The sequence below is a fragment of the Melozone crissalis genome, unplaced genomic scaffold (assembly GCF_028551555.1).
Source record: "Melozone crissalis strain CALT ecotype California unplaced genomic scaffold, PUWL_Pcris_2 ptg000005l_1, whole genome shotgun sequence".
Classification (NCBI taxonomy): Eukaryota; Metazoa; Chordata; class Aves; order Passeriformes; family Passerellidae; genus Melozone; species Melozone crissalis.
In genome coordinates, this window is record NW_026535783.1 from 58,138,265 (window position 1) to 58,163,314 (window position 25,050).

The window sequence follows — 25,050 nt, forward strand, 5'->3', positions numbered from 1 at the left end:
GCAAGCCGTGAGAAGCCTGGAAGCTTGTTCAGCTGTGCAAAACGTAATGACCTTGCTCTTTTCTTTGGGCATCCAATGATATGCATCTTTGTAGCACACTGCATTGATAAGAAAAAAATTAAATTAAAAAGCAACTTTATGAAAATCTAGAACTGTTAGTGACTGCTTACCTCCTTCAGCTTCTACAAGCCTGGGAAAATTCTTGAATATAAGGCACCAAGCTTGTTCTAAAGCAAACTTTTCTACAAGAGATAGCAGAAGTGTATTTATATCAGTCAAAGCTAAAAACATTCTATTAGATGCAACGCAGGGCTCCATCCTTCTCTTCATCCTTTCTCCGTAAAGAACATGTATTTTTCATGTTCGTGAGGTGTAACCACTGACCTTTAGTTCCAGTTTGTGAAACTGCAATGACATATAGCTGATACAGAAGCAACAATCCAAGTGCACATCTCAAACTTTTATTGAAGCGCTGTTTAACAGATCCTTAAATCATCTTAACACAAGATTCAAACTTTTTAACTGACATGCTGCAAAACAAAGCTTAGGTGAACCCTTACATAAAGCTCCTTCCCAAACTGGGTCTTCACAAGATTATCTTCTCATGCAACATTTCACTTACAGCAAAACACAATACAAACAAGTCTGGTATAAAGCAGTTTAATCCCATGACTCAATTTCTCTTGCAGAACAGTCCATCTTTACTTCTCCTGCATTCACGTTGCCTCTGCCTCTGTAATTCTAGGAAACACAACAGGTCCTAGTTTAGAATTATTAATACTTTCAATCATTTCATAGTAAGTCACCACAAAACAATTTTAGCTTTCTGCGTGCACCTATGTCAATGTAATCTGAACACTCAGGAAGTCTTCATCATTAATCTCCTATACACATGGATTTTTTTACCCTGGTGCGAAATTACTGCAGTTTAACCAACCTCAGATTTTATCACATGTGGGAATAACACTTCCCACAGTTCACATTTCAACTTCTTTTCTTACCCAACACAAATCAGTTCATACAATTGTGGGAAAAAAACTTCCTTTTCCACCACATACTACAGAATGACTGTCTGCATTACCTTCCCAGTAATGCAAATCCTTTTCATCTGGAAAAAGAATAAAGCTCAGTAATCTCTAAGACTGCCTCAAAATAATCATGTAAGATCCTCCAATAGATTCCTCTTTCAAATTCATAATTTGATTATCAAATGGACTTATCAGGAAAAATGGGGCTGATTATAAATGAAGAGTTTCTGTCAGACTGACATGTGAAGGTCTCATAATAATTAGAACCTCACATTCTTCAACTCAAGGAGCTACTAAGGGTATCATTCCCAAAGCAAGAAGACAGATTTCACACAAAAATCTCTTCTATTATGGACAAAGAGTCACAGTCAAATTTGGTTACTCAGAGGTTGTGAAGGCCATGGATGGACTTGGACCTAGAAATAATGGATTTGATGAAATGCTGGGAGACACTAAAAGGCTGGAGACATGCATTTGGAAGCAATCTAGTGAGATCCACCTCTGAAAGCAATCTAGTAAAAAAGCAAAAATAAAGTGTCCTTGAACTAGAATATTTCTTGTAGAATATGTAAGAAAGATCCACTGAGTAAAGAGTTACTCTGCAAGAAAAGGTTTGTGCAAACACACACAACAGCTGTAATGTGAGGCTGAGAGTTTGAGAAGGAAGCAACGTTTGTGTATCTGACATCCTATGAAATCCCCATACCCCCAGAAAAATTATCTAGTAAAGAGACTAGCCAGCCAGGTAAAAACACCCAAACCATCCAAAGCTTTCAGTAACTGCCATATGGGAAAAGATAAATAATGAAAGGAAGATGAGAGCTTGAAGTGAAGCTTCAGACATTGTGTAAGCACTGAGAGCAGTTATTTCTACTATGGTCTCAAAGTAGATTTGTAACACCTGGAAGCAACTGATCTGTGATAAAGTTCTTATGGAATCAAGACATGAAGGAAAAGCTTTCAATTTCAAATAGGAGTAAGCACAGAATCTAAAATTACCAACAGCAAGAGCCTAGAAGGTTTCTCCCCATAACAGACATGAAGAATTTTGACAGAGACCAGACCAGGGCATTTACCTAACTATAATTAACTAAAGTGTTCAATCAACTGAGTTGCTTGACTAAGTGATTCGTAACAAGCAGTAACTGTATAATCAGGAACTATTTACTCCCACCATACACATGTAGCACAGAAATTTCTGAACTACAGCTTTTGTTTATGTTTGCATGAATGTTTTCTTCCAGAGGAATCCTGACTTTATAGATCGACTGCAGCAGCTAGTAAGGGGCCACACTGTAACAGCCCAAGTCAAGCAGCTTGCCTGAAATTAGTTTCAGTAACAGTGAATTCTTTGAAGATGCGCAACTAAGAAAAGGGACATAAATACAGTCAGAACAGTTTCAGTGGCTTTACTGGATATATACCACTAAAGACAGTTTTAAACTGTCTCAGACAAAGTTCTAACAGCCAGGACTTTCAATTAATTTCCAGACCTACCTTTTGGGTATTAACTGGGAGTCGTCCTCCTTCAGTCTCAAAAGCAACTTCTGTCAACCAAACAGGAACTTCCTGCTGAGCCTATGCAATTAGGAAAACCAATTCAGAGACTTTGACTGCTTTACCAATTCAGATCAAGAGTTTCTTAAGTGTACCCAAAATGTCACAGTTGTTCAGTACATTCAAGTGAAATCTTAAAGAACAGAAAAAGTTCAGCACTAAGATCTGAAACTTACATCGGAAAGCACTTTAATTAGAGGTTGTGCAAGATGACCATCTGAATTGTTATCAAAGAAGCCAACCGCTTTTCCTGTATTTCCACAACGACCAGTTCGCCCAATTCGGTGTACATACTCTTCGATGGTGGAAGGAAGATCAAAATTAATGACATGCTGAACGTTTTCAATGTCCAGACCTCTTGCTGCCACTGAGGTTGCCACAAGAACTGGACATTTTCCAGAACGAAAATCCCGAAGTGCTATTTCTCGCTCTCTCTGTTCTCTATCTCTAGAAAAAAAGCAAGGTTGAGAATGGGTATCTCTAAAATTCACAGTATTATTTATGATACAATTTAAATGGTTCATGGAAAGAAGCTCTTGGGGGGGAAAATAGGGACAATGGATGTAAAACAAAAAAAGACCCAAATAACTCATACACTGCCCAGTTTAGGTTTTCTGCATTTTTAACTGAAGAGCAGCAAGACAGCGCAACTGTTTAAACTTAAGTCTCTAGAGAAATTGACATTTTTTAAAAGAACTGGAGATAATTATGCATCAAACTCACTACCTCTCCAAAACAATCCACTTGCTTAACTGATTACAATTTCCTACAGCTCTGTAGCAGGGAGCCAGAATAGCAAAGACAAAGTCTACACAGCCCCCTGCACAGGCAACTTTTCAGATATACTAAAAAAACTGTGGCCAGTCAACAGTACAGAATTTGTCTTCTGTTTATCATCGCAACAAGAAAACTAGATTTGCTCTGGTGTTTCTATGTTTGAAGACTACTTACAAATTATCCAGTATTGAACTACAGTGGATCAGAAATCACTCATGTTCTTTATTGTCCAAGTAAGAAAACAAATTAGTAAGCTAACCAGTGCTCTTCAGGATCTTAACATGGGATATTTAGTGACATCTGGTATGCTAAGCTACACTACACAGATATGGCCACTACTCCAGAGAACAGTAATTTTACCTTTGTGAGTTGAAGTTAGGACAGTTACTCAGAAACCAGTAACATTCATGACAGTTCAACAGATTCCACTGAACCAGTTATTCTACATATACCTCAATTCACACTACAGTAATTTTACAGAAATGTATTAAGAACCTCCTCCCACACAAGGGGGTTGTGGGTTAGCAATTCAGGCTCACCAAGAATGAAAGGCCAGATCTTCTAAAGAGCTATACGGCTTTCACACACCTACAAATCCAACAGCCACAGGATATACACAAACATCCTGCATCTGCCAAGATCCTTTTAGCCCTTCTTCAACCTTGATATTCCGGTGTCTGTCAGAACACATGGCAAGCTAAACTACACAGATATGGTCAAATGTGAGTCCTCAACAAAAGTTCTTAAAAAACACAGGTGACTTTCACTTTAAAAATACTTACCCATGGATACTAGTGGCTGGTATATTTTCTTGACAAAGAAAGCAAGCAATGAAGTCTGCTTTTTTCTTTGTGTCCACAAAGACCAGAGTTCGTTCATTACCTATGTTGAACAAAAGTTTGAAGCCACTGTAGTTTGAATCATGACACAATTTTCACTATTTAGAGTAATCAATATTGACACCTAATGCTTATTTATATTAACACCTAATACAGGCACACATTTTGAATAAAGTCTTCTAAGTATGACTGTAATTTTTTGCCTATTCTGAGCTAAATAAATTCAATCCATCAATTTCTGTATCAATAGAGAAACTGAGTGAAGACACATACATTGTTTTTCTCCGCAATAAAAAGAGAAAACAAAAATTGTTCCCTGCAACATGCATGCATTTCCTTTCTACAGCATGTGGCTCAAAGCAGTACATTATCCTGAGCACTGAACAGCAAGACTCCACAGACCATTTTTTGATTCCAAACTCACATTCAGTCTTCAGCATTAAAACAAGACATACGAAACAAATATGGAAAAATCCTAGACATTAATAAAACACAGGCCCAAACATTCACACAATAATTTTAACACCCCTGTAATCATGAGATAGTATCCCCAGATGCTTAAGTATTGTAACTGATCATATAAAGCAGAAAGCCATCTGGAAGGTTGTCTAATAGTACTTAATAGAGATGAATGATTGACAAATACTGGGCATTAGATTAGATTCAATTATATTTACAAGTCCTTTCCAACCCAAACTAGCCTATGACTATGAAATACCCCTACAAAAATATGCCGAAAAACCTGCAGCTCCCCAATTCTGCTTCAAGCTTCATCAACAGTCTTGTAAAGCATGCAACACACAACAAAATCATACAGCCATGACCCTTCAAACACAATTTTAAAGCCAAGCAAGTTTGACTTCTCTGGTGAACAACTGGCATTAAGTAAAGTTACCTATGCTGTGTAGAATTTCTATGAGTTTATCCCTCTTGAAATACTGAGAAACTTGAAGAATATTTTGCTGAACATCACTACATGCTCCACCCGCATGTCCAACAACAACAAATAAAAAATCGGTTTTCAAAAATTCACAAGCTAGCCTGAAAAAGAGATAAAATTGAACAACATGAAAAATCTTATGTAATTATTCTTGCTTTAAAAGCACCTATTTTCATTTATGTTTAAGCAACATTCACAAATAATATTTTTATCCTCCATTTTGTGAGGAACAATGCAAGTAGTCTTATATACATTTTAAAAAAGCCAGAAGAGTCTGCATAGTTTGGTCCAGTACACAAACCACACACTGGACTGTGTAAAGTGTGACCAGCAGGTCAAGGGATTCTACTCTGCCTTTTAAGACCTCAACTGGAGTACTGCATCCAGCTGTGGCATCTTCAGCAGAAGACAGACATGTCAGAAGATTCAGAGAGGCCACAATGATGATCAGAGGACTGCACCCCCTCTCCTCTGAATATAAACAGAAAGTTGAGGAGTGGGGATTATTAAGCCTGGAACGACCTTATTACAGCCTTCCAGTACTAGAGGGGGTTTACAAAAAAGAGAAATCATCTACAGAGGCTGATAGAACAGGACAAGTACAGGCTGGACAGAGAATGGATCCCAATTAGACCTGGAGGGAAAGACCTGGGGGTGCTGGTGGATGAGGGCAGGACAAGACCCAGCAAGGTGCACTTGCAGCCCAGAAAGCCAACTGTGCCCTGAGCTACATCCAAAGCAATGTGGCTGGCAGGAGCAGGGAGGCAGTTCTGCCCCTCTGCTCTGATATTGTGAGACCCAACCCCACCTGTGTTCAGCTCTGGGATCCCCAGCATAAGAAAGATGTGGACCTGCTGGAATGAATTCACGCAGGCCACTAACCTGGTAACACACCGAAGCACCTCTCTCCTACCAAGACAGACTGCAAGAGGTGGGATTGTTCAGCCTGGGGAGGAGAAGGCCTCGGGGAGATCCTGGAGCAGCCTTCTAGGGTAAGCAGCTATAAAGTACTTAGTTGCTACCTGGGATTAAACCACAGCCTTTTAGTGGAAGATATAAAGCCTCAAATGCTAAATTAAAGTTCTCCAGTCAACTAGAAAAATGCATGGTTCCCTCAACTCACATGTACAGAAAGAGCTTCAACTAACAGATCAAAGGTCTATGTAATAACAAATTCAGGTGTAAAACCAAATGTTATGTTAAACTTAAATCTGATTATATTCACTTAACAGAAATGCAGGACGATCTGAACCCAAGAGGTCCAAAGAGTGCACCTCTGCGTCCAACACTACCAAAATATTATACTGTTTCAAGTTCTCCTGGTAGCACAGTATGGGGAAATCATTAGCTTTCCTGACTTCAGCACCAGGAAAACATTACATCCAGGAATTAACTGACTCCAGAAAACAAGGGTTTTCACACTCTAAAATGTGAACTTTACCTTCAGGCATTTCAATTTCAAAAGGTTACAAGAATGACAGGGGCAAAAAAAAAAAAAACCACCTCAAAGCTGCACCAGGAGAGGCTTAGACCAGCTAAGGTCTAAGGAAAAAAAATCTTCCCTGAAAGAGTTTCCAAGCATTGGACCAAGTTGGCCTGGGAGGCAATGGCACAGAAGATACGCATACGTGGCACTTGGGGCATTGGTTTAGTAGTTCACTTGCCGTTGTTGGGTTAATGGTTAGACTTAATCAGCTTATGGGTCCTTTCCAACCTAAATGCTTCTAGGACTCTTATGTTATTACGCACTTCCAAACCATGATCCAAGCACCCATGTTTTCGAAGTCTTCACCAGCACTTGTAAATACTGCAGGACTGACAGTAAAAAGGTAGGTCTGTTGGGTTTTTTCATTTAACAGAAGTAAGTATCTTCAACAAGGAGCTCAAAGAATCTCTTTTCAGTTGTTGGTAGTTACAGTACTCCTGATTCATCCCCCAGTATGCAAGAAAAATACATACCAAAAGCATGAGCAAAACCACTACGATAAAAACAGACCTAAAAGGGACCCAGATTCTTCTTTCAAACCCAAAACCTGAATGAATCAGAGCACACTGTCTATGTCACAGGAAGATATACACACCTGGTCTTTCCCCAGGATACACTGACAAGTGAGACCACATTCTTGAAGAAACAAGTAAACCCGTGGAATGAACACAAACCATAGTTGTGTACAGTATCATCTGAATGCCTGATTACCAGCTAAGCAAACAAGGTCATTTTTAGTTCACTACAAGATTATTCTTCCACACAAAGAACCCTGTGAAAAAAGTCTGGACAAGGAACCAAAGTCACAACAAGTGAGTCCTGCTTTAAGAAAGGTGATACATTTCCACATCAGTGGTCAGCACTACCTGACTGAATGGGAGAAAGCAGTCCACTCCCCTCTTTCAGGACAGCAAGCTACTGAGAAGTATTTTCTCCCTGCCTCAAAAAAGGTATTTCAGACTTTTTGAAACCAAAGGAAATTGTCAGGATTTGACTCACTGAATTACCAACACTCTTCACAGTATCCTACAACAGACTTGATCAAAATTATTTGCAGTGCTGCGACTGAAGTTTGGAGAGTTTTCTGATTTAACAGTGAATATTTAGGTGTTGATGTCTCAAAAAGCAGAAGAAATACTAAGAAGTTTCCATCTGCTGGGAATTAGTTGTTTTGTTCTGTTACTCAGCAACCATACCATCTGTTGAAGACTGCTCCCTTAAGCGAGAGGAACTTTAAAGTTAATGAGTAGTAAACACATAAGATGTATCATAAACCCAACTGTAGAAACTTTAAAACTACTGAAAATAAATAATTATCTAAGTAAGAACTGAGTACTATGAATGCTGGTAAGTTGAGCAGTAACTGCTACGTCTCATCAGTCTATGGTGTTATCAGCAACATCACTGGTTTTCAGCTTGCAGAGATGCAGTGGGGGAGGAATAAGAAACCAACGGGGGGAACATGAGGACTTCTGCAGAAGTAGCATTTAAAAGCATTGCGAAAACTTTTCTAAATTGCTTAGAAGACCCCACCTAAATTAAGCAGTTAATGTTTTAGAGTACCTGCTTAAATTAAGCAATAGCTTTCAGTATTTTCAAGTCTTTAAAAATAAGGAATGTTCTTAACTCTTCAGATATTTAGTTCTATACATCTTCAGATTTATTTCTATTTTTATTCTACTCACCTCTGAACTTCTTCAGGGAAAGTGGCACTAAACATTAGTGTTTGGCGTTTCTCTTTTTGTGGCATGTCTGGGAAAGATACCAACTTCTTCATATCTGCACCAAAACCCATATCAAGCATGCGGTCTGCTTCATCTAGCACCAAATATTTCACATTATGCAATCCAATCTGCAAGTATTTCAGTCAAAGAAAAACACTATTGGTTCACTGACAGTATGCACTTGCAAAATAACCTAATTGCCAAAATCCACCTTTTACTTATTTCTTTCAAGTTAATAAAAAGTGAAAGTTATCACGATTTGTTTACATCTCAACCTCTACTTAGCCTTTTAATCAGCACAAATTCACACGCCACAGTGCTTCAGAACTTGGTTTAGCAATGTAAACACAGAGCTTAGAGACCAACTATAATTCAGCCCATCTCTTTTCAAATCACACTGAGTTTTAGAAAGATTCTCTCATAACCCTCAAAGATTCCTAAAAACCTTTTTTATTTTTCTGAAAAAGAATTACATCAGAAAGCATTTCTAAGACTATTACAACTTCACCACTGCTGAACAAGACTATCACTTTTGACTAAAAGCCTGACAACTACAGAAAACTCATCTCCAGTTTACTACCAAGTGTTTTTCCAAACTTTGTTTGTTCAGTGAATATCACTGAGTCACCACACTAACACGAAGAAATTTGAATATGAATTTATAATGACTGGGGAAAACAAAAAATTCAAATATAGTACTATATAACCTGGAGCTTTTTGTATTTTGGATCAGTATGAAAATAGTGTGAGATAGCTAAAAAGCTACTGCAGCAAAACAAACAGGACACCAAGTGAAGATCTATTACAGAATATGCCACAAGAACTACGTGTAAGTGTTCCAGGTACTTAAGATATAAAATTTTATTGCCATGACCACTGCAGCCACTTTGATTTAGACTGATATTATCCAGCTATCTCTGAAAGGAACTGAAGAGATCTAGACTCAGGCTACTCCTTCAAAAACTTCAAGGAATTCAGACAGTTAAGATAAACATCAGTTATATTTCAGTGCCTGTACAAAGGCAGCATACTGATAGAGCCACTGAAAGCCAATCTCTTCTTCCATTAATTTAAAAGAACAAAAAACAGTATTTTGTCTTTTAGTTAAGGGTATTTAAGGAAATCAGATGAAGTGTTAAGATGTTACCTTTCCTCTTCCAATGATGTCTAGAAGCCTTCCTGGAGTGGCACACAGTATATTACAGCCTTGCTTTACCTGACGAATCGAATAGTCTGTCTGTGTACCTCCATAGATCACAACAGGCCTTATACAAGTTCTATCGTGTAGAAAAGGTTTGGATTAATTAAGTAAGCAAACAATATTGTTTCATCAAAGTTCATATAAAATAATCAGATCTACCACAAATGAGTTTAAGAGTGGTTTAACTCCTTCAGCATACAGCTTAGTCCAAGAACAGTGCTCAAAACCAGAAACCCACTCCAAGTAAGCTTACAGTTCCCCACATACTACGTAACAGAGGCTGCCCAAGTGGCTTGCCAGGAACAAACACTTGATTTGGCCTGCATTCTCCCCTCTCTTCAACTGAGTCCTACTAACAGTAACAGTCAAAAGAGTGTTAAGACTTAATACAGCATCCTCAGAAAAAGCAGAACCACCACTACATATGCCTCTAGAGCTTCAGAAGGAATCTCTGCAGACCTTAAAAGGGGCAAAACAATAAATACACACATTGGCCATAGTGACTCAAGGATTAGACAGCAAATCCACCCAAAGACTATACTACTCTGTGCTCTTCCCACCATGCTTTTTGGTTAGATCAAGTAGATACTCTTCTGTACAAAGCCACTTCTCTAAGCAACAACTACCTTATGCAGCTCTGAATCATGTTTATAAGCTCATCTTTATCATCTTCTGCTAAGATCTTTACATGCATACAGTAAGTATTTCCACACACAAATTCAAATGGTCTTTTACTGAAGATACTAATTCAGTTTCATATGCAACAATGGTAATCAGATAAATGTGGTAAATTTTTACCAAAGTTAAACACAATTTTTCAGAAAGCTTTTGTCAAGAATAGACGTTCCCTCTGGAATCCCATAATTTCAGTATTTACCTATCATTAGTGTACATATATATTTCATATTCCTATTTGCAAATAAATCAAGGGCCTAAAAGCATGCATTTCAACTGTTCAATATGCAAGCTCTTCTTTAGACACTACAGATTCACATCCTGATACTGTTTAACTTATTCTCATTTTTACTACAAATCAGCTGTTAGAGAAACTTTCTAGACTCAAGTATTATTTTATGATGAAATCATCTGTATCTAGTTTAAAAACAGCATAACAAACAGAATCAGCTACAAAGTTATATAACAGTTTTAGAGATTAAGAAGCTGTTCTTAAAAACCTATTTAATAAGTAGATAGGCAAACATGATCATTCTTCCTGAAGGCAGACAGCCTCCAAGTGTAAGTTTGCTTGAATAAAAGCAAGTATGACTTATCCCACCAGATTCTGCAGCAATGATGCTCTGCATTTCACCTACAAACAGTAACAAACCATTATATAACACAGATTTAGTTTTCTTCTGTACACTGGTAAAACCTATTACTTAGTAAAACGATTAATGACAAATCTAGTACAAATGTACTCTCACACAACATTCAAGGACTCAGCGAGAAGTTTAGATCTCTTGTTCTGTTTTGAAAGCTCGAAGAGTTTCTTTGAGCTCCGACATATCTAAGACCAGAAACATCAGGAGTAGGAGTAATTAGAAACCATCACTGGAAATTAATTAAAGCCCATAACACTCACTTCCATTTTGCCAAGATGAAAGTAAAGCAAGTATAAATTACGTAAGACAAGCTAAAAAGTTCCTTCATATTGAATATATCTAGTGCAGGTAGCTCAGTGTGCAGCTGCAGAGCAAGCTGCAGACTGATCTCTGGGTGGCAAAAAATTGCTGGAGCCCATGCAAAAGACCAGGAACCAGCACTGACCCTTTACTTAACAACGGCTACATGCACCTGCATCACTAGCCAGGTCACCTGACGCTCAGACTCCGCAGGAGCAAATAACTTAGTAAAAAGACCTCAAAATATTAGGTACATAAACTGTGAGCATATAAAAAAGCCCTGTGATTCCATTGTTCAGGGGTCCCTTCAGAAGACACTCTGAGCTGTTACAGGTTGCTGCAAAACAATGAAATTACTTGAGGAAACCTTATCCGACTCTGAGTGGTGTGTGTAGAAGTTAAGCTGGGCAGCAAGCTGCTCACTAGAGCCACCTGCTGCAAAGGGAATTTGGTCCAAGGAGTGACTGTCAGAGTGGCTCCTGAAAGGTCAGACAGGAAAACTTCCTTAGCAAGTCTTCTAAGACACTTTACTTTTCTCATCAGTGATAAGCTGAATACTTATCTCCTCTTCAAGGTAGAGTAAGCCTTCCATCCATCCACCCCAGTATCAGAAAGATTAGGCACTTAAATCCCTCGTCATATAGTAAGAAACCTGCTAAACTGTACTATAATCTGAACTCGAGTGTTTGTAATTTGATGGGCACAAAAAAAAATTTCAAGTATTTATGAAAAAAACCAACCACTGCCGATTCAAGCAAAGTAATCATCAATACCAGGCAACAGTGCAAATGCTTACCCATACACGAATTTCCTTGCTTCTAGGAAGATCTGATTTATCAGTTCTCTAGTTGGGGCAGTAATAATACATTCCGGCTCTTGCTGCTCTTTAAAGCTGCTGGCAGTTACACCATCCCTCATCATTTGGGCAACAACTGGTACAAGAAATGCTGCCTGGGGGGGGGGGAGGGGAAACACAGCAGTATTTGGGCTGTTTAAGATTAAAAGCTTTCATCAGTCCCATAAAAATCTGTGTATCAATCTTAAAGCTTGAGTAATAGTATACATAATGATAAAGAACATCAGACTGCAGAAGGATAGACCTAAATGCACAAGAGAACATTCAACCTTGTTAACCAGTACAAAAGTAGATCTCTGGATCTTAACAGTCCAGTAACACAGGAACACAATCATGCAGTGGCTAACTTTCCATACAGTTCCATACACAGATTACATACCCTGATAATTAAGTAACCCAAGACCAAAACCTACTAGAACGGCAGATGAGTTTGCAACACAGCTACACCACATCAGCACATTTACTTCCAGATAAGCCTAGATAACCACAACCCTGCATCTGTACAAAACCATTCAGAATATTTAGAGCACAGACTCTAGATGTTTCCCCTTCTGCAAACAGAAGGGGTCTTTCAAAAGAACTAGCGAGCTACCTTAAAACAAAACTAAGATTTCACACTAAACTAAATAGCAAAAAGTTGCATTCATAATGAAACAACCGCATCCACCAGCTGCCAGTTGTTACATTTTGGTACATGAGTTTAAAAAGCTGAGACAATTTTCAGCTTAGTATCAATTCTCAGCAGTGTTCCATGATTAAAGGCAAAAAACCATGACAGGTGCACATCAGATTTCATCAAACCAAGTATGACAAACCTGCACACCACAGTTACACTGAGGTGTAATTTTGAAAAAAAAAAACCAAACAACAAAACTCATCCACACATCACAGAAAAATAAAGAAACAAACAAACACGCACACAAAACAAAAACAGTTTCTAGGACTGCCTGCCTATACTTCTGAATCCACATCTGTATCTCTGAAGGCTGGCCTGCTGTACCAAGATACTAGTTTACTAAAATAAAGGATAAAGGCCAAAATGTGACAACCCTATCATCATTCATATCTGTACCTGATACCTGCCACTGCTGTGCAAGTGAAATATCTGGATAACAATCAGTCAAGCATGCGAGATGTGGAAGAGTGAGGCATCCCTCTGAAAGCTCATGATCAAATACTGTCAGTAGAATAAATACTGCACAAAATGCTTACAGTTTTTCCTGATCCTGTCTGGGCACATGCCATTAAATCCCGTCCTGCCAGTATAATAGGGATGCTATACTTCTGCACTGGAGTAGGTTTAGAGTACCCAGCTTTAGCAATGTTCACAGTTAAAGTATGACACATGTTCGTGTCTGCAAAACTCTGCAAGAGAAAATTATTAATAGTTATTACACAATCACAGAACGCAGAAAGTTTAAAATCCAAAATGCTTACTGTATGATAGAGACATCCAAATACTAAAGTGTGTTAGTAGTAGTTATTAGTGGTCTCAGTCATTTACACTGCCAAGGCTCCAAAAGGTAAAAGCCCCAAAGGTCCCTAAAATCTGCTCATGCTAGCAATTCAAGTAACATTGTCTGCAGGACAGTGAATGTTATGAACACTTTCAGCTGGTCTTATTAGTTTTAAGAGAGAATTGCTCAGAAGTCATATACCTAGATTCAAGCAAGTAAAATCACATAGCATGCCATGAAAAAAACCTGAAATCTGTAACTTCATTTCATGTAGGAGTTACACGTGGTCTCTGTACCACAACCAGTAAGGGTAGCTAAAACAACATTCCTAGCCAGGACCAAAAAGCAACACAGGTGACAAAAATCAGTTTAACTTCAGTGAGACCACCTTCCTCAAGATGGATGAGGAGAACACCTCTGCATCTTCTCTTTCAACACAGGTACTACTAACCCCTCTCCACTTCTCTCCTCATTCTTTTTCCTAAAAAGAGTATTTGCCTTTTTAAACTGGCCACCCATTATACATAAACTAAGTTATATGTTAATAAGTAAAGTAAAGCAAGTATAACTTAGTTTATGACAATGAACTGCAAGCGCAGAGAACAGGGCTACAAATTACTTTTAAAAAAACCCCTCTGTCTAAACACATATTACCCCAACAGATGTTCATTTACATTTTTGAAGATCCCTCAGTAATTGACTTCAGTAAGGTAATTATACCAGCCTGGCCAGAAACTGTTGCCAAAGACCTCTTTCTTTCAATATCTAAACTGGTATTCTTCCACAATTTAATGACTATTCTTACAATATATCCAGTATTACTTTCTCTGGACCACTTATGTAGTTTGTTAGTTACTGTGAATTCAAATTTTTGTCTTTCAAATGGGGAGCACCTCCTTCCAACATCACACTATCTGCAAGATTTGATATGTTTTATTGCAGCTATTTTCATTAGCTGCAAATATCGAACCCACTACACATCATTGTAAATCATGCTTGACATAAACTGTGATAATACCCAGTTCACTAACCATTAATGCTGCTGGAGGGTCCAGTCCTGACACTTCAACAACGTTTTCATCATACTTGTCAAAATTCATTCCTGTCTGGTAATGTGCAAAGATGGCTTGTTCATCATCAGGTGGAGGAGGGGGAACATAAGTCACCTTTGGACCTTAAGAACACAACCACTTAAGTTCAAAAACGGTATAAGAAGTTGTTAAAATAAAACTACTTTAAGTATGAAGCTACTGAAGTTAAGTTCAGCAAAATGTCATCTGGATTTCCCTCCATTTTTCCCATTTTCACCTCCATATGAAGTCAGTCTTGTAAAGCATTCATGTCTCACACTCACTCAAGGACCCTACTTTCAAGAGATACTAACAAAAATTAAATTAGGCTCTCCATCATCATCCAGACAGACACATGCTCTTAGAACACAAGGAAGGACATGCTTCCCACACAACAAATTACTCTTTCTGAAAAACTCTTTCCACAGATAGATGCAACTGTTGCATACCACTGCCCAGAACACTTTTTAACACACTAATACTTTACACTATAGTAATGAAAAAGAATTACTGTTCTGTGTTAAGGATGCAGTTATGTCCACTATAAGCACTAGCATACTGCCTCTATAAAGATTTAAATTCCTAAAAATCATTATTTGAACTGAAAACCTGAAAACATTAGTTCAACTGAGTCAAACAGAGGCAAATCAATTGTTCTTCAGATATTAAGTATCACTTCTGGACAGGTATACTAACCACTGGATCACAGAATGGTTTGAGTAGGAAGGAACCTTGAAGATCATCCATTTCCAACCCCCAGGTAAAAGGATGGACATCATCTTCCCCTAGACCATACCGTTCAAAGCCCAACTGAATGTGGCCTTGAACACTTCCAGGGATGAGAAATCCACAAGCTCTCTGGTCAACCTGTTCCAATGCTTCACTGCAACTCACCCTCTGAGTAAAGAGCCATATAGCCATCTTTTCTACAATGAAGTTTTTTACGGTTATCACACAAAATGTTCTTACATGGAGAATATCAGCCATCCACTGACCGTTACACTGGTTTAATCCCATTCCTAATTTGAATTATGGTACTTCTGTGAATAATATATTACTATGCTCTAGGTAGGACAACATACATAGCCAGGTACAGTAGCATCAGTGGCAGAAGAATACAGCAGGACTACAGGGGAAAAATCCCTAGCAAACAACAAAAAAACCCCAAAAATTAAAACCAATTTAAATAGGGAGTAAGTGGCCTGTCGGAGCTATACATCGTACTTTTCAGCACTGACGACAAAATATTTCCTCTTACAGAGGGTAGAAGGGTAGAAGTCTAGATCAAATCTTTCAAAATTTAGCAAGATTTTAAGGCTTACTTTCACCTTTGGGGTCAGCACATCCGCTTCACTGTGCATTAACCAGCCTCAGCATGACAAAGAAAAAGATTATGTAACATTACAGCTTTGAAAAGCCAGTAACTAAAATTCAAATGAGTTACAAACATGTCTTCCCAGGCACACAACCAAGATACCTAGCATTTGCAGAAAGTTCTTAACAGGAAGAAAAATTAGTGACAGTATCTGCCAGAATTAAGAAGGAACTGCTTTGTCACTGATCACCAATGAGGAAATCCATACAGCTCACCCCCTGCCACGAAAAAGCCTCACCTGCACCATCTGTGAGTATTCCTCTTTCTCTAGAATCAGGAGTTCCAGACTGAGGTATGTCTCTTTGCCTACCTCTACCACCTGTAAGTAACAGGTATGTAGCACATAGAGGGTATAAAATTAGTATCATGAAATACTAAAATTGAAGCCAGTACTATTTACTCCAACAAATCTGCAGAGCAACAGTCCCAACAACAACTTCATTAACTCCAACCTGTATTGTATACAATATTTTATATTGTATATAATATTTTATATTGTCCCAACCTATACTGTACTATACCCAGTAATATTCATTTTTTAAAGACATCATTCATATTCCACAACACAGCTGAAGAACAGAACCAGTAGTAGTAGTCCTCAGGGTGCAAATAAAACCCAGGAAGATCACCAAACATACACTGTACCCATACAAACCACTCCATATGAAAAAAACACCAAACCATCAAGCGTATTCTCACCTTGTCCAAAGCCACCACGAAATCCTTTAAACCCTCTGTTTTGTGTACTAGCACCATCTACAGCGTTGCGTTCTTGAAAACCTGCAACAATACAGCACAGCACGCAGTAACTCACTGTGCTCACTATGCATCAGCACATCATGTGCCTTTCACCTGGATGAAGAAAATTCACTTCAACACTTTCACTCCTGACTGCTCATTCTCAGGGAACAAGAAAATCCACAAAGAATGGCAAGTGTATGCTGCCATCAAACAAACCAATCAACAAACTTACACTCACCTTGTCCAAATCCTTTAAACCCTCTGTTTTGTGTAATGGCATCTTCTTCAATTCCTTCTTGAAAACCTGCAGCACAGCATAGCACACAATCACTGATTGCCTAATTCTGATGTGCAGGTCAAGCCCCTTATTTCTGGTAATTGTTCTTCTCAGTCCTTATTTTATTAATATAAAAAGTACAATATAACAAAGTGATTCTCATAAATATCTGAAAAAAGAAAGATACTTTTTTGCCAGAAAGCATTTAGCTGTTCTATCATAATGTAAAAATAAAGAGCATCATCTTGTACAGGAACCATGAAGTTCTCCTAGCACAGCATCTGTGGCTTCCTCTCCACCAATGCCTGGTGTATACCAGTATATCTGTCAGTTTGGTTTTTCCACATCAACAAATAAAAACTACATCTTAAAGGCTGACATGTAAGAGACAGTACCTTAAGTATCCATAAATACAAGAGACATTAAACATTGCTCACAAGTTACTTCACAATTGCTGCTAGAGAGTCTACAGCAAAATGGCTTGTCACTGATGCCCTGCATCAACGTGCTGCTGTTCTGCTTAGTCAAGTCTAGCATTCCCCTACCACAACAGGCTTCAGTCAAAAAGGTGGGAAAATGGTCTTAATTTTTTTGAAAGAATAGAAACTGTGCTGGTAAAAAAGCAACTTGTTTTTTAACAGAAATTAATTGCTATCATGTATTAAAGATGCTGCTTTATGTCCTCAATGAGTATTACCACAAGGCCTCTGCAACAGTTACTAAAAACCATTATTTGAACCAAATATAGTCAAATCAATTGTTCTTCAGATACGAAGGAGCACTTCTGAAATGCATAGAAATGATAGAATGGTTTGGGTTGGAAGGGATCTTAAAGGTCACCTAGTTACAACCTCCCTGCTATGGGCAGGGTTGCCACCTACTAGATCACATTGCTCAAAGTCCCAACCAAGCGAAAAATTAGCTACACTCCCACAACTCACCAATGAGGAAATCTGTACAGTTCACCCCCACTACTAAAAAGTCTCACCTGCACCACCTGTGAGAGTTCCTCTCTCTCTAAAGCTGAGAGTTCCAGACTGAGGTATATCTCTTTGTCCATCTTTGGTACCTGTAACACACAGGCACATATGGAATATAAAATTACAGAAATCACAGAATCAGCTAGGTTGGAAAGGACCTTTGAGGTCATCAAGTTTAACCTATGACTGAACACAACCTCATCAACAAAACCATGGCACTGAGTGCCAGGTCCAGGCTTTTCCTAACATCTCCAGGGACAGTAACTCCACCACCTCCCTGGCAGCTCATTTCAATGCTTCATCACTCTTTCTGTGAAGAACTTCTTTGTGATGTCCTGCCTAAACCTCCCCTGGTGCAGCTTAAGACTATTTCCTCTTGTCTAGTCACTAGCTGCCTGGGAAAATAGGCTGATCCCCACCCGGCTACAACCTCCTTTCAGGCAGTTTAGAGAGTGATAAGGTCTCTCCTAAGCCTCCTTTTCTCCAGCTTAAACACACCCAGCTCCCTCCACTGCTCCCTGTAGGACCTGTGCTCCAGACCCTTCATCAGCCCTGTTGCCCTTCCTTGGACTTGCTCCAGCATCTCAAGGTCCTTCCTAAACTGAGGAAACTAGGCCAGTACTCAAGGTGCAGGCTAACCAGTACCAAGTATGAGGGACAATCACAGCCCTAGCCCTCCTGGCCACACTACTGCTGATCCAGACCAGGATGCCATTTGCCGTCTTGATCACACTGGTTGATGTCAAGCTGGCTGTTCAGTACCCCAGGTCTCTTCATGCCTGTCTGCTGTCCAGTCACTTTGCCCCATCCTGTAGTGCTGCAGGGCACTGTTGTGACCCAAGGGCAGGATCCAGCACCTGGACTTGTGCAGCGTATGGCTAGATACACTGGGAAAGCCCATCAATCCAGCCTGTTTGGGTCCCTCTGCACAGCCTTCCTGCACTCCAGCAGATCAACATACACACCCAACTTAACGTCATCTGCAAATTTGCTAACAGTAGATTAATCTCCTCATCCTGATCATCAGTAAAGATATTAATCAGGACTGGGCCAAACACAGATCCTGGGGGACACAAGTGACTGACTGCTCACCAACTGGATGCAGCACCATTCACAACTCTGTGGGTCCACCTGGCCGGCCAGTTCTTAAGCCAGCACGTGACACAAGACATAAACTGACAGCTTTTCCAGGTATATGCTATGGGAGATAGTGTCAAAGGCTTTGCTAAAGTCCCAGTAGACAATATCCACAGCATTCCCCTCATCCACTAGGTGGGTCACTTGGTCACAAAAGGAGATCACATTGGTCAGGCAGGACATGCCACTCCAATATCCACACTGGCTGGGTCTGATCCCTTGGCTGTACTGTACGTGCCATATAATCACACTCAAGATGATCTGTTCCATAACCTTGTTAGGCACCAAGGGCTGACTGACAGGCCTGTAGTTCCCCAGATGTGACAAGAAGCTGTCCTTCATACACTCCAAGAAGCTCCTAGATTCCCCGTCTTCCCTACTGTGCTGAGCTCCCAGGTTTTGGTAGGTTAAAATCTCCTACATGAGATTTTGGTAGGTTAAAATCTTCTACATGAACAAGGGCATAAAGATCTTGAAATATCCTCCAGCTGCTTACACAATAATTCATCCATCTCTTCCTCCTAGTTAGGCGGTCTGTAAGACACCCACCATGATGTCAGCCTTGTTGGCCCTTTGCTGATCCTTGCTCATAGGCACACAACCTTATCATCATTAATCATACATTCTGTAGTGTTGAGACTCTCTCTAAAATACAAAGTGAACCCTCCACCTCTTCTCCCTTGTCACTCCCTTCTGAAGAGCAAGCAGTCATCCACTGCAACACTCTAGTTGGGTAAGTCATCCCACCACATTTCCATGATGGCTGCTACGTTACAGTTTTCCTCCTGTACAACGTTTTCCAGCTCCTCTTGTTACCAATGCTGCATGCATCTGTGTGCATGCACTTCAGCTGGGCTGGTTTCACTGCTGACTCTGGCTTATCACCCTTAGCCTCCTCTCTAGAAAGCCTGGTTTCATCTGCTTTCCCCTTCAAACCTATTTTAAAGCCCCCTCAATCAGCCCTGCCAACTCTGGCCTAGAATTCTTGTTAGACAGATGGACCCTACGCAACCCAAACAAGACTGCTGCTGTGAAAATTGCCCCATGATCATAAAAACCAAAATTTGCTGACAGCATCAGTCCTTAAGCCAGTTACTGATAATGCGGGTTCTCCTATTCCTTTCATCATTCATCTCTGCTACTGAAGGATGACAGGAGAGCATCACCTGTGCTCCTGTCCCATGAACCAGTTGAGCCAGAGCCTTGAAGTCATCTTAAAATGCACTGGTGCCCTTCCTATCAAGCTCATAACTGCACACTTGGACAACCAGCAGTGGGTAATAACCAGAGGGCTGAAGAGGTTAACAGAGTCTCCTGGTGATATCCTGTAGCTAGGCCCCAGATAGTCAGCAGACTTCCCCTCTGGGGTGGGTCCAGTGAACAGACAGGGCCTTCAGTTCCCTTTAGAAAGGAGTCACCTACTATAACCACCTTTCCTTTCTTCTTAAGACCTGAGGCTGCAATCCATCTGACAGATTAAGTACAACTGCATGGCCCTCCAGACAGATTTTTTTCTTTTGTATCATATGCCTGACCCTCTAGATCTAGGGTCTCATACCTATTCTGTAAGAGCTCCTGGGAAAGCAGAGGGGGTTGGGAGGGACCTCTTTACTCCCCCCCATCTACTATGTCTCCTCCTCCTGCCTGGCAGCAAGAGGGGCAGAGCTCGTCTTACAGTTGGAAGGGCGTTACTCCCCCACTCTATTTCTCTTTTGCTTCCTCTAATACTCCTTAGGCCCTTCCACCTCTTAAGCTGTGCCCTCAGACACAGTAAATCACCTACCTGCTTACACCATAGACAAGGGTTTTTTGCATCATCCTCTGGTACTAACACCAGGCTCAGACACCCCCTGCTGCAGCCAGTGGCCAGAACTTCCCTCTTGGGGGAGTTCTGTCTAGGTTAGCAAACCCTTGCTGTTGGCAGCAACAGCCACCACTTTTGACCACTTGTAAATCAGTACTGGATCTAGTAAACAGGGGGTGGGGGGGAACAACAACAACAAAAAAAACCACAGCTGAAATATCACACCAACCCATCACCAGGACAATGGCTGCGCCCCACCTGCACTAACTGCCACATAAACTGACACACCACAGGTCCCTGTTGTGCCACACCCTCACTGCCCTGCCACGCACCTGTTACTCGCCATGCTACACCCTCTCTGAGGGGCCACACCTCAGTTCGCCCACTCCTGGTCACGAGTGCCACTAGAGCATTTTAAATCACGTGCAAATGGCCTAAACACTGCCCCTCTCCCGTCTGGCATGGATGGGGGGGGTAGCTGCTTGATCAGCTCTTCTAAATCACACACTAGTATCATTAAATGCTACAACTAAAGCCAGCTATTTGTTCCAACAGAGAAATCTGCAGAGAAACAGTGCCAACAACATCTTCATTAACTCCAACTTATACTGTACTATACCCAAAAATATTCATTTTTTAAAAAGACCATTGCTATTCCACAACACAGCTGAAGAACAGAACCAGTAGTAGTAGTTCTCAATTCCCCATGCTAGTTCTCATGGAGCAAATAAAACCCAGGAAGATCACCAAACATACACTGTGTACCCATACAAACCACTCTGTATGAAAAAAACACCAAACTTACTGTCACCTTGTCCAAAGCCACCACGAAATCCTTTAAACCCTCTGTTTTGTGTACTAGCACCATCTACAGCGTTGCGTTCTTGAAAACCTGCAACAATACAGCACAGCACGCAGTAACTCACTGTGCTCACTATGCATCAGCACATCAAGTGCCTTTCACCTGGATGAAGAAAATAATTCACTTCAACACTTTCACTCCTGACTGCTCATTCTCAGGGAACAAGAAAATCCACAAAGAATGGCAAGTGTATGCTGCCATCAAACAAACCAGTCAATGCAACAAACTTACCCTGTCCAAAGGCACCGCGAAATCCTTTAAACCCTCTGTTTTGTGTAACAGCATCTTCTCCATTTCCTGCTTGAAAACCTGCAGCACAACATAACACAAACACAGTTTGCTCAATTTCGCATGTACAGATCAAATGCCATTTATCTGGATGAAGAACAGAAGCCATTTTACTGATTTCACCTTTGTACTGGTAGTTCTTAGGGAGAAAAAAAAACCCAGGAAGATCACCAAACATACACTGTACCCATACAAACCACTCCATATGAAAAAAACACCAAACTTACTGTCACCTTGTCCAAAGCCACCACGAAATCCTTTAAACCCTCTGTTTTGTGTACTAGCACCATCTACAGCGTTGCGTTCTTGAAAACCTGCAACAATACAGCACAGCACGCAGTAACTCACTGTGCTCACTATGCATCAGCACATCATGTGCATTTCACCTGGATGAAGAAAATAATTCACTTCAACACTTTCACTCCTGACTGCTCATTCTCAGGGAACAAGAAAATCCACAAAGAATGGCAAGTGTATGCTGCCATCAAACAAACCAGTCAATGCAACAAACTTACCCTGTCCAAAGGCACCGCGAAATCCTTTAAACCCTCTGTTTTGTGTAATGGCATCTTCTTCAATTCCTTCTTGAAAACCTGCAGCACAGTATAGCACACAATCACTGATGTTTGCCTAATTCCAATGTGCAGGTCAAGCCCCTTATTTCTGGTAACTGTTCTTCTCAGTCCTTGTCTAATGATTTCAATATACAACTGAGTCACTTGCCTAAACATGTGAAAAAAATGAAGACAAGATGTACTTTTTGCCAAGAAGTCTGACAGGAAACAGTACTGCTCTCCTGTACAATTTCAAAAAGTAAATCAAACATTAGGTCATTAAGTATTTGACTTTACATGTGTATATGCTAATCAAGCCACAAACTTCAACTCTTCAGTAAGCATGCAGATCAATTAAGACTTCTGGTTCAAGGGCAACTGACAGCATTTGTCCCTCCACAGTTTTCTTAACCGATACTATAAAGTGGCAATGCCAGTTGCTGCCTGCTATGAAGTGAGAACTTGAAGTCTTTCAGATCTGCAGAGTTCTATTTTTTATTATTCAGAGACACCTATTCAGTCAGCAGCAAGTTTGTAGTGTATTTTTTTGTTTTTAATTTCCTTAGTCATTCTTCTGAGAAAAGAAATAAACACATGCATATGTATAAACATAAACCATATGCATAACCAAGGTATTCCTCATTTTAGACTTAAGTTTCAGGTGTTACCTAAGGCCCAAACAATCACCTTGGATCATTTACCCCTTAGTCCTTATTTTTCAGCTGAACACCTGTTCTATCATATTGTAATGACAAAGAGCATCATCTGATACAGTGATGATGCAGATACACCATCAAGTTCTCCTAGCACAGCATCTGCGGCTTCTCTGCCACCAAAGCTTGGTGTGTATACCAGCATGTCAGTCAGTTTGGTTCTTCCACATCAGTTAGAGACAAAAAAAATTACACCTTAAGGCCTCATATACAAATGATAGCATTCCAAGCATCCTTAAATACAACACATCTTAAATACAGCTTACCAGTTACTTCATAATTGCTGCTGGAGAGCCTACAGCAAAACTGCTTGACATTAGTGCCCTGCACCAAATAAGCTTAGCATTCACCCACCATAACAGGGTTCAACAAAAAGGATGGTACAGAGTTTTTTCAAAGAATCAACTGTGCTATGTTTGACTCGGATAGAGCCAATTTCCTTCACAGCAGCTGGCACGGGGCTGTGCCCTGGATTTGCCGGAAACAGCATTGATAATAAAAGGGATGTTTTCAGCTAGGGCTGAGCAGTGCTCACACTGAATTGGGGCCTTTTCTGCCCCTCACAGGAGCACGTCAGCAAGAAGGGGTGAGGGCGCACAAGACAGGATGGGACAGAGCCAGGAAAGCTGATCCCACCCCATGTGGCATCAAGCTTAGCATATAAATCCAGGAAAAGAGGAAGGAAGAGGAGGGCATTTGGAGTGATGGCATTTGACTTCCCAAGCCACGGTCACGCACGACGGAACTCTACTTTCATGGAGCTGAACCTGCCTGCTGATTGAAAGTGGTGAATGGCAAAATTTAATGTATCACACATAATTAGCCATTAGAAATAGAACTACTACTGGAAGTTACCTTTGGCTGCAAAATTTCTTCCTCTACCAAAACTACTCACTGGCTGATGCTGTGAGTTCACAAATTCATCAGTACCTACAATTAGAAAAAAATTAAGTTAAAATTCAAACCTATCTTTGACTCTTTAGTAGTTATATGTTACTATATATTTGCAGTAAATAAAGAAGCACTGACAGTCCAAAATAAAACCTAATCATATGTTATCTATATAATTTGTTGCTGCTATTTCATAGGGGTCCCATGAAAATATCACAATAATATTGTATTTTCCTTTAATCCTGTATAAACCTCAAGGGACCAACTCTTCCAAACATCAGTAAAGTCAAAAGCGCCTTTCACATACCAAATGAGTCTACACTTGAATTAAAGACAGGTGAGGTGTCATTTGGTCTCTCAAGCAAGCTAACCTGCAGAAAGACAAAAGGCACAACAACATGACGACTTTAGGCTTAACAAAGCACGTAAATACAAACACAGCTACTAAGTCATGCGCTGGAAAGAAGCTGCCCTCTGCATCTCCTGAAAGATGCACTTCACGCTAAATGGCATACTGAAAGTTACCAAAAAATCACATTATTCAGAGTTGACATGTCGAGCTCACTTAAGCACGTAACAATCTCTAGTATCCGAACAACACAGCAGCAAGTAAACTGCTAGTGCAGAGAAAAACTCCTCTCTTCGGTAACAATGAGCTCCTATGGCTGCCTACCATATTTCCAAACATCCCAACGCCACTGGGAACGCCACTGCCCAGCATCCACTCAGGCTACAGGGACAAGGGTTGGAGGAAAAAAAACTTCGAGAAACAAACATACTCCATCGCCACAGCTGCCCCTTCCACTCGTACCTTCTCAAGGGATGGGAGTAACGCCTCATCCCCTATCTCCGCATTCCAGTCTTCCTCCAT

At 40.2% G+C, this 25,050-nt stretch overlaps 1 protein-coding gene across 1 annotated transcript; it reads right to left on the reverse strand.

Annotated features, from left to right (window-relative positions):
- Positions 1-660: 660 nt before the first annotated feature.
- On the reverse strand, positions 661-25,050 carry DDX4 (DEAD-box helicase 4). The gene is made up of 21 exons (XM_054286161.1): positions 24,991-25,050; positions 24,487-24,550; positions 24,144-24,218; positions 22,537-22,614; positions 22,249-22,335; positions 21,965-22,042; positions 21,683-21,763; positions 17,939-18,019; positions 16,912-16,977; positions 16,632-16,712; positions 16,171-16,251; positions 14,519-14,661; positions 13,243-13,395; positions 11,971-12,125; positions 9,499-9,628; positions 8,313-8,479; positions 5,097-5,242; positions 4,145-4,244; positions 2,762-3,032; positions 2,526-2,606; positions 661-741 (listed from the first exon to the last, which is right to left on the reverse strand). Exons 1-21 carry the CDS (start codon positions 25,048-25,050, stop codon positions 661-663), a joined length of 2,259 nt encoding a protein of 752 aa, XP_054142136.1.

Coding starts and splice junctions, on each gene's coding strand:
- DDX4 (XM_054286161.1), bottom strand. CDS start 25,050: ATGGAGGAAGACTGGAATGCGGAGATAGGGGATGAGGCGTTACTCCCA. Junction 13,396..14,518: donor ACCCTCCAGCAGCATTAATG/GTTAGTGAACTG, acceptor TTTCTCTTGCAG/AGTTTTGCAGACACGAACAT. Junction 9,629..11,970: donor GCAAGGAAATTCGTGTATGG/GTAAGCATTTGC, acceptor TCTACACGATAG/AACTTGTATAAGGCCTGTTG.